General features: G+C 44.1%; 1 protein-coding gene across 1 annotated transcript in view; it reads right to left on the bottom strand.

Annotated features, from left to right (window-relative positions):
* Positions 1–16324, bottom strand: part of LOC137331738 (extracellular calcium-sensing receptor-like) — a 38638-nt gene extending 22314 nt beyond the window's left edge. Inside the window, exons 1-2 of the mRNA XM_067995724.1 lie at positions 16245–16324; positions 12017–12167 (exon numbers count right to left, since the gene is read on the bottom strand). Of these exons, the coding sequence (XP_067851825.1) occupies positions 12017–12167; positions 16245–16324 (231 nt within the window). The remainder of the gene's footprint in view (positions 1–12016; positions 12168–16244) is intronic.
* Positions 16325–17812: the final 1488 nt, after the last annotated feature.

Genomic DNA, 17812 nt, shown 5'->3' on the forward strand with positions numbered 1-17812 from the left:
CCCATGCTCCACCAACAATTCCTGTGTAGCCCTCGTTGCATTCTGTTGAGGAGGATCGGCCTCCTGCCCGAAGACGGCGCCCTTCCTTGCTATCAATGTGACTCCTAAGGCTCTCTCAGTAAAGGCCGCAGTCCAGCCTGCACCTGGGGAATTGGCTGACTTTGTACTCGTTTTGCAAACCTGATCACCCAACCAATCTTTTCCTGCCCCACGAGATGTGGAAGTCCAGCTTTAAGGTGCTGCACCAGCATTTTTAAGGTTCAGATTCAGAAATTCCACCCACAAGAACCGCACTCCCAAGGAGAGACATAAAATGCGCTGGGATGTAACGCATTATGTTAAAGAGGGGATTGCAGAACATCTGGGGAGATCGTCTCCATCATCAGATGGAGCAAAGAGCACTGTGTGACGGACGGTTTCAGGCCCTTAGTTCTAATACAAAGAAGGAAAGAAAGAAAGACTGGGAGGAAAATTGGATAGGGCCTGTTTTTGGGCGGGAGCAGCACGATCCGCGATTACCCCGCGCCCAATGGTCCCTGCGCAGGCAGGACGAGATTTTTGTCAGGCCTGAGGACTCACCTGCAATCTGCGTTGGAAATCAGCGTTGAATAAGCATTCCATGCAATTCGTACTTTCCACCAGCAGGGGGAGCTCCAATCTCTTAAGGGCAGGCTGTCTGTTAGAAATCTCTTAAAGGTAGCTGGTACCTGTTATTTGCTGAATATAACAGCCTGCTGTCTGCACGGAGTCTGAACAGAGATCAGACATTGCACACGTGAAGCACAGATGCAGATCCCATCCCTATGTTTACACACTGATGAGTTATGTTAAAACATTGAGTAAAGGTTGCGCACTACTAAATCCCACATCCACCAATCTGAATGCCAGACCTCACCAATCTGCCGATCTGAGAGTCCGTGCAGCAAGGTTGGTTGGGTGATCAGGTTTGCAAAACGAGTACAAAGTCAGCCAATTCCCCAGGTGCAGGCTGGACTGCGGCCTTTACTGAGAGAGCCTTAGGAGTCACATTGATAGCAAGGAAGGGCGCCGTCTTCGGGCAGGAGGCCGATCCTCCTCAACAGAATGCAACGAGGGCTACACGGGAATTGTTGGTGGAGCATGGGTGGACAGAAGGAGCGACATCCTATATCCGCAGGGGGGTGGGGGGGTGGGGTGGGGAGGGGGAGCGAGAGGCCCTCCAGACATACACCCAAAAGGCAGTGGGAGGCAGTTGGGGATGAAGTCAATGCCAGGGGCACAGCATCATGAACATGGATGCAGTACAGGAAGAAGTTCAATGCTTTGACATGAGTGGTCAAGGTGAATGAGGTCAACTGTCAAGTGCACCATGAGCCGCATCCACTCCTCCACGCACTAAACCTCCCAACACCCACCTACCAACAAACTCTTTCCATCAGAACTCAACTCTTCAAATCAGATGCTTCCTCTACCCTCACACATTGCTACTGTTGCAAGCTGCTGAACCACAATTCACAGGCCACACACACTGGCAGCTATTCATAAATGACAGGCACATTGTCCAGACCCACGTCCCGCTTTCTTGCGGGAGAAGATAGCGCATATCAGTAGGCAGCAAGTGGCAGCGCTATTCAGCCCCTCGAGCATGTTCCACCATTCAATGAGATCATGCTGGAGCTGTGACCCATATCCCTTAATATCCTTGGTTCACAGAAATCTATCAATCTCATATTTAGAATTCACAATTGAGCTAGCATCAACTGCTGTTTGCAGAAGAGCTTCCCAACCTTCTCCCAACCTTTTGATGCAGAAGCATTTCCTAACTTCACTCCTGCATGTCCTGGCTCTAAATATTAGGCTATGTCCCTGCGTCCTCATATTCAAGTGTAGGAGACCTCCAAAAACAGTTGTAAATGTCTGGGCAGCCAGAAGTAATAATCTAGCCACTAACCTGTAAATCCTGCATAGTCCCTTTAAATAGCGCTGGCAGGGGGTCCTCCAGGCACTCTGAGACATGTTCAGATGGTCGGGGTTAAGATTGCGCATTGAGTTGAGCGTTAAGTCCCAAAATCATGCGTATCACTTAAAATCAGCGTTGTAAACTGATTGAAGCCATTTTCTCCCTACTTTACATGATTCCAGCGTTCGTTATCTGCACCTGCGCTAACTCCTATACCAAGATGGCGTCTGGCGTACACCGCTCTGGAAACGTGCGTGCGCATCCAAGTCACCATCTTGAATGTTGGAGGGGCCCTGTAGCGCCAAAACAACGGGTGTTACATGGCCCAATTTAGCGCCCACTGAATTGCATTTATATAGCGCCTTTCACGACTCAGGACGTCCCAAAGCAATTTACAGCCAACAAAGTATTTTTGAAGTCTGGTCACTGTCGTGATGTTGGGAAACACGTAGATATATGTCTTTTTAAATTGAGATACCCAGGTGAAAGACTGAGACCCCTCGTGCAGGATAGCAACAAGAATGAAAAGGGTGGGAGAGAAAACAAGATGAGGAAATCCATTGAAGATGGGATGAAGCTCGGTCGTAATATCCTCAGTGCTTGAATAGCCCACTGACCCTCATTGTCTGCAGTCACACATCTGAAGTTGTCATTTTGGATGAGGTATCAACACTCCTATCTCCCAGCATCCGCCAATATGTTGACTGAAGAATTTATCAGGGGTAATGTTTATCAAGTGTGATAAATGTTCTTCACTTGTTCATGTACTGGAAGAATTGCGTAGAATTGCGTAGAATTTACAGCACAGAAACAGGCCATTCAGCCCGACTTGGTCTGTAGTGGTGTAGGTGCTCCACAGGAGCCTGTTCCCACCCTACTTCACCCTATCAGCAATTATTAAAGGATTCAGTTGAATCACTATCACAGTGGAGTCTTCACTTGCAGACAGTTTCAAAGAACAAAAGAACTTGCATTTGTAACCTATTCCTCTTTATTCAAATGATGTGTTAACACAAATTTTTTTCAAAACAGAAAATGCCTCCTGTGCTGTCTTGGATAAAATAGATCATAGTGTCATACTATCATAGTAGGTACAGCACAGGAGGAGGCCATTCAGCCCATCATGCCTGTGCTGGCTCTTTGAAAGAGCTATACCCTGCTCTTCTCCATAGCCCTGTAATTTTTTTTCCCTTCAAGTGTTTATTTCATTCCCTTTTGAAAGTTATTATTGAATCTGCTTCCACCGCCCTTTCAGGCAGTGCATTCCAGATCTTTACAACTCACTGCTTAATAAAAAGTTTCCACATCTCCCCTCCGGCTCTTTTGCCGTACACCTTAAATCTGTGCCCTCTGGTTACTGACCCTTCTGCCGCAGGAAACAGTTTCTCTTTATTTACTCTGTCAAAACCGTTCATGATTTTGAACACCTCTATCAAATCTCCCCTCAACCTTCTCTGTTCTAAGGAGAACCACCCCAGCTTCTCCAGTCTCTCCACGTAACTGAAGTTCCTCATCCCTGATACCATTGTAGTTAATCTCTTCTGCATCCTCTCTAAGGCCTTGACATTCTTCCTAAAGTGTGGTGCCCAGAATTGAGTACTCCAGCTGAGGCCCAACCAGGTTTAGTATAACTGCCTTGCTTTTGTACTCTTTGCCTCTATTTATAAAGCCAAGGATCCTGTATGCCTTTTTCACAGCCTTCTCAATTTTTCCTGCCACCTTCAAAGACTTGTGTACGTAAACCCCCAAGTCTCTCTGTTCCTGCACTCCCTTTAAAGTTGTGCCATTTATTTTTTATTGCCTCTCCTAATTTTTCCTACCAAAATGCATCACTTCACACTTCTCAGCATTCAATTTCATCTGCCATGTGTCTGCCCACTTCACCAGTCTGTGTCTGTCCTCCTGAAGTCTGTTACTATCCTCCACATTGTTTACTACATTTCTGAGTTTTGTGACATCTGCAAACTTGAAATTATGCTCTCTATACCCAAGTTCAGGTCATTAATATATATCAAAAAGAGCAGTGGTCCTAATACGGACCACTGGAGAACACCAATGTATAATTCCCTCCAGTCTGAAAAACTACCGTTCACCACTACTCTCTGCTTTCTGACCCTTAGCCAATTTTGCGTCCATGCTGCCACTGTCCCTTTAATCCCATGGGCTTTAATTTTGCTAAAAAGTCTATTATGTGGTGCTTTATCAAATGCCTTTTGAAAGTCCATATACACAACATCAACTGCATTACCCTCATCAACCCTCTCCGTTACTTCATCAAAGAACTCAATCAAGTTAGTCAAACACAATTTTCCTTTAACTAATCCATGCTGACTTTCATTTATTAGCCCATACTTTTCCAAGTGCCAATTAATTTTGTCTTGGATTATTGTCTCTAAAAATTTCCCCACCACCGACGTTAGGCTGACTGGCCTGTATTTGCCAAGTTAATCCCTTTCCCTTTTTTTGAATGGGGTGTAAGATTTGCAATCCTCCAGTCCTCCGTCACTGTCTCAATATCTAAAGAGGATTGGAAGATTGTGGCCAGAGCCTCCGCAATTTCCATCCTTACTTCCATCAGTAACCTAAGATGCATCCCATCTGGACCGGGTGGCTTTCCTGCTTTGAGTACTGCCAATCTTTTATGTACCCTCTTTATCTATTTTTATCTTATCCAATATTGCTACAACCTCTTCCTTTACTGCTACAATGGCAGCATCCTCTCTCCAGTGAAGACAGATGTGAAGTATTCATTTAATACCTCAGCCAAGCCTCTACCACCACAAGATCATCTCCTTTTGAGTCCCTAATTGGTCCCATCCTTCCTTTGACTACCTTTTACTATTTATATGTTTATGAAAGGCTTTTGGGTTCCCTTTTATGTTAGCCACTAATCTATTCTCATACTCTCTCTTTGCCCCTCTTATTCCCTTTTTACGATCTCCTCTGTACTTTCTGCATTCAGCCTGATTCTCTACTGTATTATTAACTTACACTTGTCATAAGCCTTCTTTATCTGTTTCATTTTGATCTCAATATCTTTAGTCATCCAGGGAGCTCTAGCTTTGGATGCCCTTCCTTTCCCCCTCATAGTGATGTGCCTACTCTGTACCCAAATCATTTCCTCGTTGAAGGCCTCCCATTGTTCAATTACTGTTTTGCCTACCAATTTTTGATTCCAATCCACTTGGGCAAGATTCCTTTTTAACTCACTGAAATTCGCCCTCCTCCAGTTAAGCACTTTCACAAAGAACAGAATCCAATTTCTGAGCTGCATTATAGATGCCAAAGGAATTAGAGAGGCAGTCAGCAAGACCCAGGCTACCTTCATGAGGCTTTCAACCACTAATGTGAGGTGCAGTGGTTCCTGAGAGTGATAAACCAGCTAGGCAAGTTTCTCCTCACTTGGCAGAGAAAACTAAGCCTTTAAAGGACCTCCTGAGGAAGAACAGAACCTGGCTATGGAGTAATGATCAACGGAGAGCCTTCTGAGACATAAAGAAAGGACGTAGTATCTCACCCACCCTGAGGTTATAGGACCTTGAGAGGACACTTTGGGGGTGAAATTGGTTTTGAATGGAAAACAGGCGATAGCGAATCGGCAGCCCGTTTTACAACCCGCCCAGTTTTCTTATCCATGACTTCAATCGAGTGGCCGATTCACCATCGCCAGTTTTGCGCTACTGCCCAAAATCTGATTTCTCCCCCTTTGTCTCTGCAGATGACTCCTCGTGTTGACCAAGGGGGCTGTCCTATTAAAGGAGTCCTAGTGAGGACAATGGCTGCCAGAGGTGTATGGGCTGTCATTCAATGAGTACCGTAGAAGGAAGATTTACACAGATACAGAAATAAGCTCGTGTTATGTCTTGAGTGTGGGCGAGATCTAATTGGAAAATCTCTCTGCAGTGACAAGGACCATCCGCCACTGATGCCTCTGGTGACCCATTAAAATTATTAATTAACTTCTTCCTAGAATGCAAATAAAATCCTGTTGTTGCTTGTATCCGGTGCCTGAGCTCGTTCTAATAGGACCCAGGTGTGGCAGTCTGTGGCCTTCCTTTAATCTTAAAGTGTAACAAGTTACTTGTGCACGGGTTTCAGTAAAACTGCAGCCTGTTGCAAAGCTGGCACAACCTGGCATCTGATGCCAATTGACAAACTGCAATCCTTTTTCAATGCAGAAACTATTTCGCACTTAAACGGCATTGACTGCTGGTGCTTGTAGGATCTATCAAGTGACACTTGTAAAGAGACGGGGGTTTATTAACAGCAGCGAGTGGACAGGTGTCAGATGTGGCTCAATGGGTAGCCCTCTTGCTTCTAAGTCAGGAGGTTGTGGGCTCAAGTCTTTCTCCAGAGACTTGAGGGCAAAGATCTAAGCTGATACTTCCAGTGCAATACTAAGGGAGTGCTGCACTGTCAGAAATAGAATCTTATAGCATAGAAGGAGGCCATGTGGTCTGTCGTGCCTGTGCTGGCTCTTTGAATGAGCTGTCCTATTTAGTCCCACACCCCAGCTTTCTGCCCACAACCCTGCAAATTAGTCCTCTTCAAGTACATGTCCAATTGCCTTTGGAAAGTCCCTATGGAATCTGCTTCCACCAACATTTCAGGTAGTACATTCCAGATCTTAACATCCCTCCCTGTGAAAAAATTTCTCCTCATTTCTCCTCTAGTTCTTTTCCCAATTATTTTAATTCTATGACTTTTGGTTATCTACCCACTTGCCAGTGGAAATAGTTTCTCCTTATTTGCTCTATCAAAACCCTCTCATTATTTTGAGTACCTCTATCAGGTCTCCCTGATACCTAGAGCAGAATAGCTTCTTTGCTCCATTGAGAACAATCCCAGCTTCTCCAATCTCTCCACATAACTGAAGTCTCTCAGCCCTGGTATCATCCTGGTAAACCTCCCCTGTACCATCTCCAAGGCCTTGACATCCTTCCTAAAGTGTGGTGCCCAGAATTGTACACAATAGTCCAGCAGAGGCCTAACCAGTGATTTGTAAAGGTTTAGCAAGGCTTCCTTGTTTTTTTGTTCAATGCCCAATACGAAGAACTTTTATAGTTACATTAGGAAAAAGAGAGTGGTCAGGAGCAGTGTTGGCCCCTTAAAAACTGAAAGTGGGGATATTGTCATTGACAATGGGGAAATGGCGGACATATTGAACGATTACTTTGCGTCAGTATTTACAGTAGAAAAAGAGGATAGCATGCCGGAAATCCCAAGAAAACTAATATTGAATTGGGGACAGGGACTTGATAAAATTAATATAAGTAAAGCAACAGTAATGAAGAAAATAATAGCACTAAAGAGTGACAAATCCCCAGGACCAGATGGTTTCCATCCCAGGGTTTTAAAGGAAGTAGGTGAGCACATTGCAGATGCCCTAAGTATAATCTTTCAAAGTTCTCTAGATTCAGGAACTGTCCGTCTAGATTGGAAAACTGCACATGTCACTCCGCTTTTTAAGAAAGGAGAGAGAGGGAAACCAGGGAATTATAGATCGGTTAGCCAAACATCAGTTGTGGGGAAAATGCTGGAGTCTATAATGAAGGATAGGGTGACTGAACACCTCGAGAATTTTCAGTTAATCAGAGAGAGCCAGCATGGATTTGTGAAAGGTAGGTCATGCCTGACAAACCTGATTGAATTTTTTGAAGAGGTGACTAAAGTAGTGGTCTGGGGAATGTCAATGGATGTTATTTATATGGACTTCCAGAAGGCATTTGATAAGGTCCCACATAAGAGACTGTTAGCTAAGATAGAAGCCCATGGAATCAAGGGAAAAGTACGGTCTTGGTTAGGAAGTTGGCTGAGCGAAAGGCGACAGAGAGTAGGGATAATGGGAAGGTACTCACATTGGCAGGATGTGACTAGTGGAGTCCCGCAGGGATCTGTCTTGGGGCCTCAATTATTCACAATATTTATTAACGACTTAGATGAAGGCATAGAAAGTCTCATATCTAAGTTTGCCGATGACACAAAGATTGATGGCATTGTAAGCAGTGTAGATGAAAACATAAAATTACAAAGCGATATTGATAGATTAGGTGAACGGGCAAAACTGTGGCAAATGGAATTCAATGTAGACAAATGTGAGGTCATCCACTTTGGATCAAAAAAGGATAGAACAGGGTACTTTCTAAATGGTAAAAAGTTAAAAACAGTGGATGTCCAAAGGGATTTGGGGGTTCAGGTACATAGATCATTGAAGTGTCATGAACAGGTGCAGAAAATAATCAATAAGGCTAATGGAATGCTGGCCTTTATATAGAATCATAGAATCATAGAAGTTACAACATGGAAACAGGCCCTTCGGCCCAACATGTCCATGTCGCCCAGTTTATACCACTAAGCTAGTCCCAATTGCCTGCACTTGGCCCATATCCCTCGATACCCATCTTCCCCATGTAACTGTCCAAATGCTTTTTAAAAGACAAAATTGTACCCGCCTCTACTACTGCCTCTGGCAGCTCGTTCCAGACACTCACCACCCTTTGAGTGAAAAAATTGCCCCTCTGGATCCTTTTGTATCTCTCCCCTCTCACCTTAAATCTGTGCCCCATATCTAGAGGACTGGAATACAAGGGGGCAGAAGTTATGCTGCAGCTATACAAAACCCTGGTTAGACCGCACCTGGAGTACTGTGAGCAGTTCTGGACACCGCACCTTCGGAAGGACATATCGGCCTTGGAGGGAGTGCAGCGTAGGTTTACTAGAATGATACCCGGACTTCAAACGTTAAGTTACGAGGAGAGATTACACAAATTGGGGTTGTATTCTCTAGAGTTTAGAAGGTTAAGGGGTGATCTGATCGAAGTTTATAAGATATTAAGGGAAACAGATAGGGTGGATAGAGAGAAACTATTTCCGCGGGTTGGGAATTCTAGGAGTAGGGGGCACAGTCTAAAAATTAGAGCCAGACCTTTCAGGAGCGAGATTAGAAAACATTTCTACATACAAAGGGTGGTAGAAGTTTGGAACTCTCTTCCGCAAACGGCAATTGATACTAGCGCAATTGCTAAATTTAAATCTGAGATAGATAGCTTTTTGGCAACCAAAGGTAATAAGGGATATGGGCCAAAGGCAGGTATATGGAGTTAGATCACAGATCAGCCATGATCTTATCAAATGGCGGTACAGGCATGAGGGGCTGAATGGCCTATTCCTGTTCCTATGCCTCTATTTACAAAGCCAAGTATCCCATACACTTTCTTAACCACCATATCAACTTGTCCTGTCACCTTCAAAGATTTGTAAATATGTACCCACAGGTCCCTCTGCTCTTGCATCCCCTCAAAATAGTACCATTTAGATTATACTGCCTCTCCACGTTGTTCCTCCCAAAGTGCATCACTTCACACTTATCCGCATTAACAGGTGCTGTCTTTCAGATGAGGTGTTAAACCAAGGCTCCGTCTTTCCTCTTAGGTGGACGCGAAAGAATAACCGGAACTGTTTTTGAAGAAGAGCAGGGGAGTTATCCCTGCTGGCGTAGCCAAAATTTATCCAACATCACTAAAAACAGATGATCTGGTCATTATCGCATTGCTGTTTGTGGGCATGTGGATCCCATAAACAGCAATGTGATGATGACCAGATAATCTGTTTTAGTGATGTTGGTTGAGGAATAAATATTGTCCAGGACAGTAGGGGAACACACGGTACGTAGGAACATAGGAATAGGAGGCCATTCAGCCCCTCAAGCATGTTCTGCCATTCAATTAGATCATGGCTCATCTGTATCTTAACTCCATCTACCCGCCTTGGTTCTGTAATCCTTAATACCCTTGCATAACAATAATCTCTCAATCTTAGTTTTCAAATTTTCAATTTTCAATTGACCCGCAGTCTCATCAGCTTTTTGGGAGAGAGAGTTCCAGGGAGCAAATTAGGAGGAAACATCTCTGTACACTGAGATCTGAAGTACGAACGTATAGGTATTGTGCTGTACATTTTTGGAAATGAGAAAAATAAAGGAGACGAATGGTAAAGAAACAGCGGGAAGAAGTATATTATTGTGAACTTTATCATGCTTTATTAAATAAATTGTCAAAAGAGTTGAAGTGAGATTCGAAGGCTGATTAATTAAACAGCAGGGTTTAAGGAGATTAATGAGAAACTGTTGGAACAGCTGCGTATCCATCAGAGTGTCAATCTTATTTCAAAAACAATAATTTAATCAGCATTAACACTTAAGTCACAGGTGCTGACAACAGACAAACAGGAAACTCCGAAGAGTTGAACCAAATCTCTCAACGTGTCTCCCCCAAGCAAGTTTTGAACTGATAATTGCAATTGCTTTGGCGATCTTTAATTAATTTGCCTTTTCCTCTCTTGTTTAATGTCTCTGCTTTGTGGAGTGTGTAATTCGAAGCAGATCAACTCACTAACCTGCGGCTGTATGTTTGGGCGCAGTGAACAGTAAATGAAACGGCCCGTGCGTCAGATTGACCTGATCTAAAGGTGCCTGGGGTCGTAAGAGTAACCGTACGGTGGCGATGGGAAAGATGTCATGGCCTAGTGGCTCCGTCGTATCGTTTTAAGACCAACATATTTTTTAAAGTGATTGCCAGCAGGTTACTTAAAGGAAAGAAAATAGAAAGAAAAAGAAGGAAAGAGAGAAAGAAAAGAATGAAGTAAGGAGGGAGGAAGGAAAGAAAAATAGAAAGAAAGAAAATGAAGGAAGGAAGAAAGGAAATAAGTTGCACTTATTCATCTCGATAAACTTTATTTCATTTGTCTGAAATATTCCAGATGTTTCACAAACAAAGAATTACTTTCAAAGTCCACTAACCTTGTTATAGGAGACCCCTGAGCCCTGGCAACCAAGGCACCTCAGTCCTACTTGTGCTTACTCTTCTCACCTGTCCTGTTTTAGTTTTGTGGGACTGGAGGTTTTGGAAAGGGGTCTTCTTAGTGCTCTTGCCTCATCGGTGCAGGAAGTATTCAGCTGTTTCACATGGTCCTGTAATTCTGTTGGGATTTACCGTTGTGGTTGTGGAGCTCCTTCTAGGCATTTTTTGGACACCAATAACTATTTTAGGGCATTAACAGTAAGGAGTCAGCTTGACTCAATTGCTAACACTCGCCTACTGGTCAGTAGGTAATGGGTTTAAAGGCCATTCCAGACATTGAGAAAGAAGCTGGGCTGATATGTCGGGATGATACAATTCAGAAACAGGTCATTCGGCCCATCCAGTCTGTGCAAGCGTTTAACCTTCATGCGAGCAAGTAGTCCTAGTCGGAGCTGCCGTCTTTCAGATGAGACGTTAAACAGAGTGCCCTCTCAGGTAGATGTAAAAGATCCCACTGCATTATTTTGAAGAAGAGCAGGGGAGTTCTCCCGGGTGTCCTGGCCAACATTCATCCCTCATCTAACATCACTAAAAACAGATTATTTGGTCATTATCTCATTGATGTTTGTGGGATCTTGCTGTGTGCAAATTGGTGGCCGCGTTTCTTACGTTACAGCAGCGACCTTGCTTCAAAAGTAGCTAATTGGCTGTGAAGCGCTTTGGGACGTCCCGAGGCTGTAACAGGCGCTATATAAATGCAAGTCATTCTTTCTAATCACGTTTACCTGCCCAGCTTCCAACCCGCTTCATCCATCTCTCCGATTTCAATGTAGGGCAGAGGGACCGCTGCATTTTTAGGGAGGTACGGGGTAGAAATCACCTATATGTTGCACCCATATTTTGGATACAAAACAGGCGCAATGCTGAACAATTTAGCAGTGGGACGAACCGCGCCCAATCTGCACTTGCGTTCGGGCCACTGCTAAATATATCGAGCTCATTTTTGAGCCCTCTTGAAACAGGCATATGTTAATTAGGAGCCCTCAGTTAAATAAGAGGAGTTCTGTTTATTTTTATGTCCCCCCCACCGTCATGGCCCCCCCAGTCAAAGGTACGTTTTAAAAAATTTCTATTTTGAATGAAATCTCCCTCTAGAGCCAGGAGGAACAGGAATGCTTCCCCTCACTCCAGAGTCATTGCGATCGCCTTCCCCTCCAACCCCCACCCCACCGTTGTCCACTCCAACCGCGCCCCCCCCCCTCCCCTTCTGGTGACTTACCTCACCGGCAGCGGCCCGATATTCGGCAGCTTCAGTGCCCGTGGAGGGATGAAGGACCCCGGCAGCTGTCGCGTAGAATGTTAACGAGGCCCCAGGCCTAATTTCAGGCCTCCCGGTTGGGTCGCACGCTGCCTGTGCGCAGCCCCCAAGCCTGGGCCCGAAAACGGACCCAGGTGGATTATTATCCCACTGTCTTTGAGATGAGATGTTTAATCGAGGCCTTGCCTGCTTGTTCCGGTGAATGTAAGCAACCCCACGGCACTAATAAAAGACAGGTTGTCCCTGGCACCTTGCTTAGCCCGCCTAGCTCCGTGAAATAAAAGCAGATGAACTGCACAATGTTCTCATTGCTGTTTGGAGGGCCTACCTACGTGTAAGTTAGTAGCCAGCTTACCTGCACAGCACCAGTGACCGCCATGCAAAAGTAAAGCAATTTGTTTGTTTGAGGTAACAACAACAACTTGCATTTATATAGCGCCTTTAACATAGCAGAACGTCCCAAGGCGCTTCACAGGAATGTAATCAGACAAAACAAAATTGACACGGAGCCAACGAAGGAGATATAAAAACGTAAGAAATAGGAGCAGGAGTAGGCCATACGGCCCCTCGGGCCTGCTCCGCCATTCAATCAGATCATGGCTGATCTTCTACCTCAACTCCACTTTCTCACCCTATCCCCATATTCCTTGATTCCCTTAGTGTCAAGAATATACTCAATGACTGAGCATCCACAGCCCTCTGGGGTAGAGAATTCCAAAGATTCACAACCCTCTGAGTGAAGAAATTTTTCCTCATCTCAGTCCTAAATGGCCGACCCCTTATCTTGAGACTATGACCCCTAGTTCTAAGCTCCATCTGCCACCTTCTCGCCCACTCACTTAACCTGTCTATATCCCTTTGCAGCCCCTTTGCATCCTCCTTACGGTTAAATTTCCCACCTAGCTTTGTTTCGTCAGCAAACTTGGATACATTACACTCAGTCCTCTCATTTAAGTCATTGATATATATTGCGAACAGCTGTGGCCCAAGCACTGATCCTTGCGGCACCCCACTAGTTACAACTTGTCAACCCAGAAATGACCCGTTTATTCCTATTCTCTGTTTGCTGTCTGTTAACCAATCCTTAATCCATGCTAATATATTAACCCCAATCCCATGAGCCCTAATCTTGTGTAACAATCTCTTGTGTGGCACCTTATCGAAAGCCTTTTGAAAATGCAAATATACTACATCTACTGGTTCCCCTTTATATACCCTGCTAGTTACACCCTTAAAAAATTCTAATAGATTTGTCAAACAGGATTTCCCTTTTATGCAGTCTCTGCCTAATCATATTATGAGTTTCTAAGTGCCCTGCTACCACGTCCTTAATAATAGATTCTAGCATTTTCCCTACTACTGATGTCAGGCTAACTGGCCTATCGTTCCCTGTTTTCTCTCTCCCTCCTTTCTTGAATAGCGAGGTTACATTTGCTACCTTCTAATCCACAGGGACCGTTTTAGAATCTAGGGAATTCTGGAAGATCAAAACCAATGCATCCACTATCCCTACAGACACCTCTTTTAAAACCCTAGGATGTAGACCATCAGGACCAGGGGATTTGTTGGCTTTTAGTCCCATTAATTTCTCCAGTACTTTTTCTTTACTAATCTTAATTACTTTAAGTTCCTCACTCTCATTAGACCCTTGGCTCTCCATTATTTCTGATATGCTTTTTGTGTCTTCTACTGTCAAGACAGATACAAAAATATTTGTTTGATGTCTCTGCCATTTGCTTATCCTCCATTATAATTCCTCCTGTCTCAGCCTCTAAGGGACCCATGTTTACTTTCGCTAATCTCTTCCTTTTTACATACTTGTAGAAGCTCTTACAATCTGTTTTTATATTTCTCGCTAGTTTACTCTCATATTCAATTTTCTCCTTCTTTATCAATTTATTGGTCATCCTTTGCTGATTTCTAAAACCCTCCCAATCCTCAGGCTTACTACTCTTTTTGGCAACATTGTAAGCCTCTTCTTTTAATCTAATTTCTCTAGATAGCCGCGGTTGGCTCATTTTTCCCGTGAAGTTTTTATTCCTCAAGGGAATGTATATTAGTTGAGAATTATGAATTATTTCATTAAATGTTCACCATTGCTTATCTACCATCATATCTTTTAAACTAATTTCCCAATCTACCTTAGCCAACTCGCCCCTCATACCTATGTCATTAACTTTGTTTAAATTTAAGACCCGAATCAGGAACAGGTGACCAAAAGCTTGATCAAGAGGTAGGTTTTAAGGAGCGTCTTACAGGAGGAGAGAGAGGTGGAGAGGCGGAGAGGTTTAGGGAGGGAATTCCGGAGCTTAGCGCCTTGACTCCTGAAGGCATGGTCGCCAATGGTGGGGTGAAGGAAATGGGGGATGCACAAGAGGCCAGAATTGGAGGAGCGCAGAGTTTTCGAAGGTTTGAAGGGCTGAAGGAAGTTACAGTGATAGGGAGGGGCGAGGCCATGGAGGGATTTGATGCCCTGATGTTATGATAAATGCAAGTTCTTTGGATCAAAGTAAAACATTTTTGACAAGAAAAGCTGAGAATCCATAAGGCTTTACAATAACTCTAACAAGTCAAACAATTTTATTAAACTACTGTAATTGTTTTAGCGTCAATTGAGTTCTGCTGCCACAGCTGTACCCCTTCCACCCCTCTCTCCCCGTGGGTTTATTATTTAATCCGTCGCTCAGTGGGTGGCACTTTTGCCTCTGAGTCAGAGGGTCATGGGTTCAAGTCACACTCCAGAGACTTGAGCTCAAAACCTAGGCTGACACTCCCAGTACAGTACTGAGGGAGCGCTGCGCTGTTGGAGGTGCTGTCTTTTGGATGAGATGTTAAACCAAGGCCCCGTCTGTCCTCTCATTTCGAAGAAGAGCAGGGTAGTTCTCCCTGGTGTCCTGGCCAATATTTATCCCTCAACCAACATCACTAAAAACACATGATCTGGTCATTATCACATTGCTGTTTGTGGGATCTTGCTGTGCATAAATTGGCTGCTGTGTTACCTACATTACAACAGTGACTACACTTCAAAAGTACTTCATTGGCTGTAAATTGCTTTCGGACATCCTGAGGTCGTGAAAGGTGTGATGTAGATGCTAATTCTTTCTTATGTAAAGAAAAAAATCAGTCTTCAGCAAAGGATGGAGTCACAGGTGCCCTCATTGTGGAGTTTAAACTGTTGGCATTTGGTTTGGTAACTCAGCAGCTTTCGGGTAAGGGTTCAGCTGGCAATTTTAATCGACTCGGCAGAGGCTTCCCATTCTCATGTAATGTTTCTGCTCGGTGGGACGTATAATTAGAACCCATCAGATACGACCCAGTAGAACAGAGCCACACAGGTGGGGGCCTCCACCCAGTTCCCCGGTCTGTACTGAGTCTGCTGGTCCCAGCTGGGATGGTGACATGGACGCTGCATTTGGCCTCAGCACCGGGAAGGGGAAAACAATCAGTCGGGGGTTTCTACTCCTGATTGCAGTCGAGTGACCCCTCCCCCCCCCACGTTGAAAGGCACACCAGGTGATGATCAGGTGGGGACAGGATTGATCTCCACTGTGGTGCCGCCCCTATGGGCGAATAGCCTGCCGACACTCACTGTCCACGCTCCCTCAAGTAGAATCTCTACACCGGGACTGTACCCAGGCTGAGTCAGTGCCTTCGAGAGAAGAAGGATAATGGGACGGAAAAAACATAATCAATGTGTGTCGTAGGCGGGCCCCTGACAGAGTAAAACAGCGTGAATCCTGTGTCTCTCTCTGTTGAAGGACAAGAGATGTGAAAGACTAAAGAAACTTGCATTTCTATAGCACCTTCCACTACTTCAGGACATCCCAAAGCACTTTACAGCCAAAGTACTTTTTGAAGCGTAGTCACTGTTGTAATGTAGGAAACACGGAGCCAATTTGCGCACAGCAAGATCCCACAAACAACAATGAGAAAATTACCAGATCATCTGTTTTTCAGTGATGTTCACTGAGGGAAAAATATTGGCCAGGACACCAGGAATAACTCCCCTGCTCATCTTTGAATAGCACCATGGGACCATTTACGTCCACCTGAGAGGGCATACGGGGCCTCGGTTTAACGTCTCGTCCGAAAGACGGCAGCTCCGACAGGACAGCACTCCCTCAGTAAGTGCTGAGTGATAAGCTGTATTATAAATAAAGTTACCATCTACAGGTGGGCTCCAAACCTTTTGCCTTTGTGCAAGTCTTCAAACCTGAATTGCGTGAAGGATTTTGTGTCAATGCAAAGCTTGCGATTGGTTCCCATCATGTAGCCCTGGCCTATAAGCCCTGAATGATCTTGTCAACATGTTTAAGTACAAAAGATTCCTGCAAAATATTTATGTCGGAAACTGAAAATTCTCAATCTGGTTTACTGATGTTAAGGAGATTGATTTGTGTCAATTTATTAAAAATTGTGTGAAAACATCCACTTCAATCTTGTTAGGAATGGTGCAGATCAATTAAACAGAAGGCCCTGCACTATGTTCAGTCCAACAGCTGCTGCTGGGAGGTGTTTAACATGCTCCATCTTGTGGAGCAAAAGAGAACTGCAAACCGCAATGCACCCATTGAGAGGGAAGGAAAGATGAGATTAAGAGAGAGAAAAAAAGGAACAGAAAGCAGAATTTAAAAAAAAATCAAAATTCAAAATTTACATTTTTTAAATCTCCAACAACAATTAAAACATGAAAGAATGAGAATCCACACTTGTAATAGTTTATTTTCAGTACCAGAGAGGTTGATTGGCAGTAATTAACACTTATTACATCATTAAAAGGGTACTTACACTTGAAATGACAGACTTAACTTTCTGTGGCATGTACAGTTTGTATCTACCGCACAAATACAGGAACTTCACGCCATTCAATGCATTTCAATAGTGAGGCAGACAGCAAGGTGCCGTTTTCACGAAGCTAATGGTGGAGCAGTGCAACTCAGACAGCAACTTTTGGATATTCGTGTTTAATGGTGCATTTGTCCCTCATAGAATCAGAGAATCATACAATGGTTACAGCACAGAAGGAGGCCGTTTGGTCCATCGAGCCTGTGTCGGCTCTTTGTAAGAGCAATCTAGTCAGTCCCATTCCTCCGCTCTTTCCCCATAGCCCTTTAAATTTTTTCCCTTCAAGTATTTATCTAATTCCTTTTTGAAAGTCACAATTGAATCTGCTTCCACCACCATTTCAGGCAGTGCATTCCAGATCATAACTACTCACTGCATAAAAAAGTTTTTCCTCATGTCGCCTTTGGTTCTTTTGCCAATCACCTTAAATCTGTGTCCTCTGGTTTGCGACACTCCTGCCAATGGGAACAGTTTCTCATTATTTATCTAAACCCTTCATGATTTTGAACACCTCTATCAAATCTCCTCTCAACCTTCTCTGCTCTAAGGAGAACAATCCCAACTTCCCCAGTCTATCCATGTAACTGAAGTCCCTGATCCCTGGAACCATTCTAGTAAATCTTTTCTGCACTTTCTCTAAGGTCTTCACATCCTTCCTAAAGTGCAGTGCCCAGAATTAGACACAATACTCCAATTGTGGCCGAACCAGTGTTTTATAAAGGTTCAACATAACTTCCTTGCTTTTGTACTCTATGCCTCTACTTATAAAGCCCAGGATCCCGTATGCTTTTTTAACTGCTTTCTCAACCTGTCCTGCCACCTTCTGCGATTTGTGTACAAATACCCCCAGGTTTCTCTGTTCCTGCACTCTCTTTAAAATTGTATCATTTAGTTTATATTTCCTCTCCT

Source organism: Heptranchias perlo, chromosome 13, assembly GCF_035084215.1.
Source record: "Heptranchias perlo isolate sHepPer1 chromosome 13, sHepPer1.hap1, whole genome shotgun sequence".
In the NCBI taxonomy this organism is placed as follows: Eukaryota; Metazoa; Chordata; class Chondrichthyes; order Hexanchiformes; family Hexanchidae; genus Heptranchias; species Heptranchias perlo.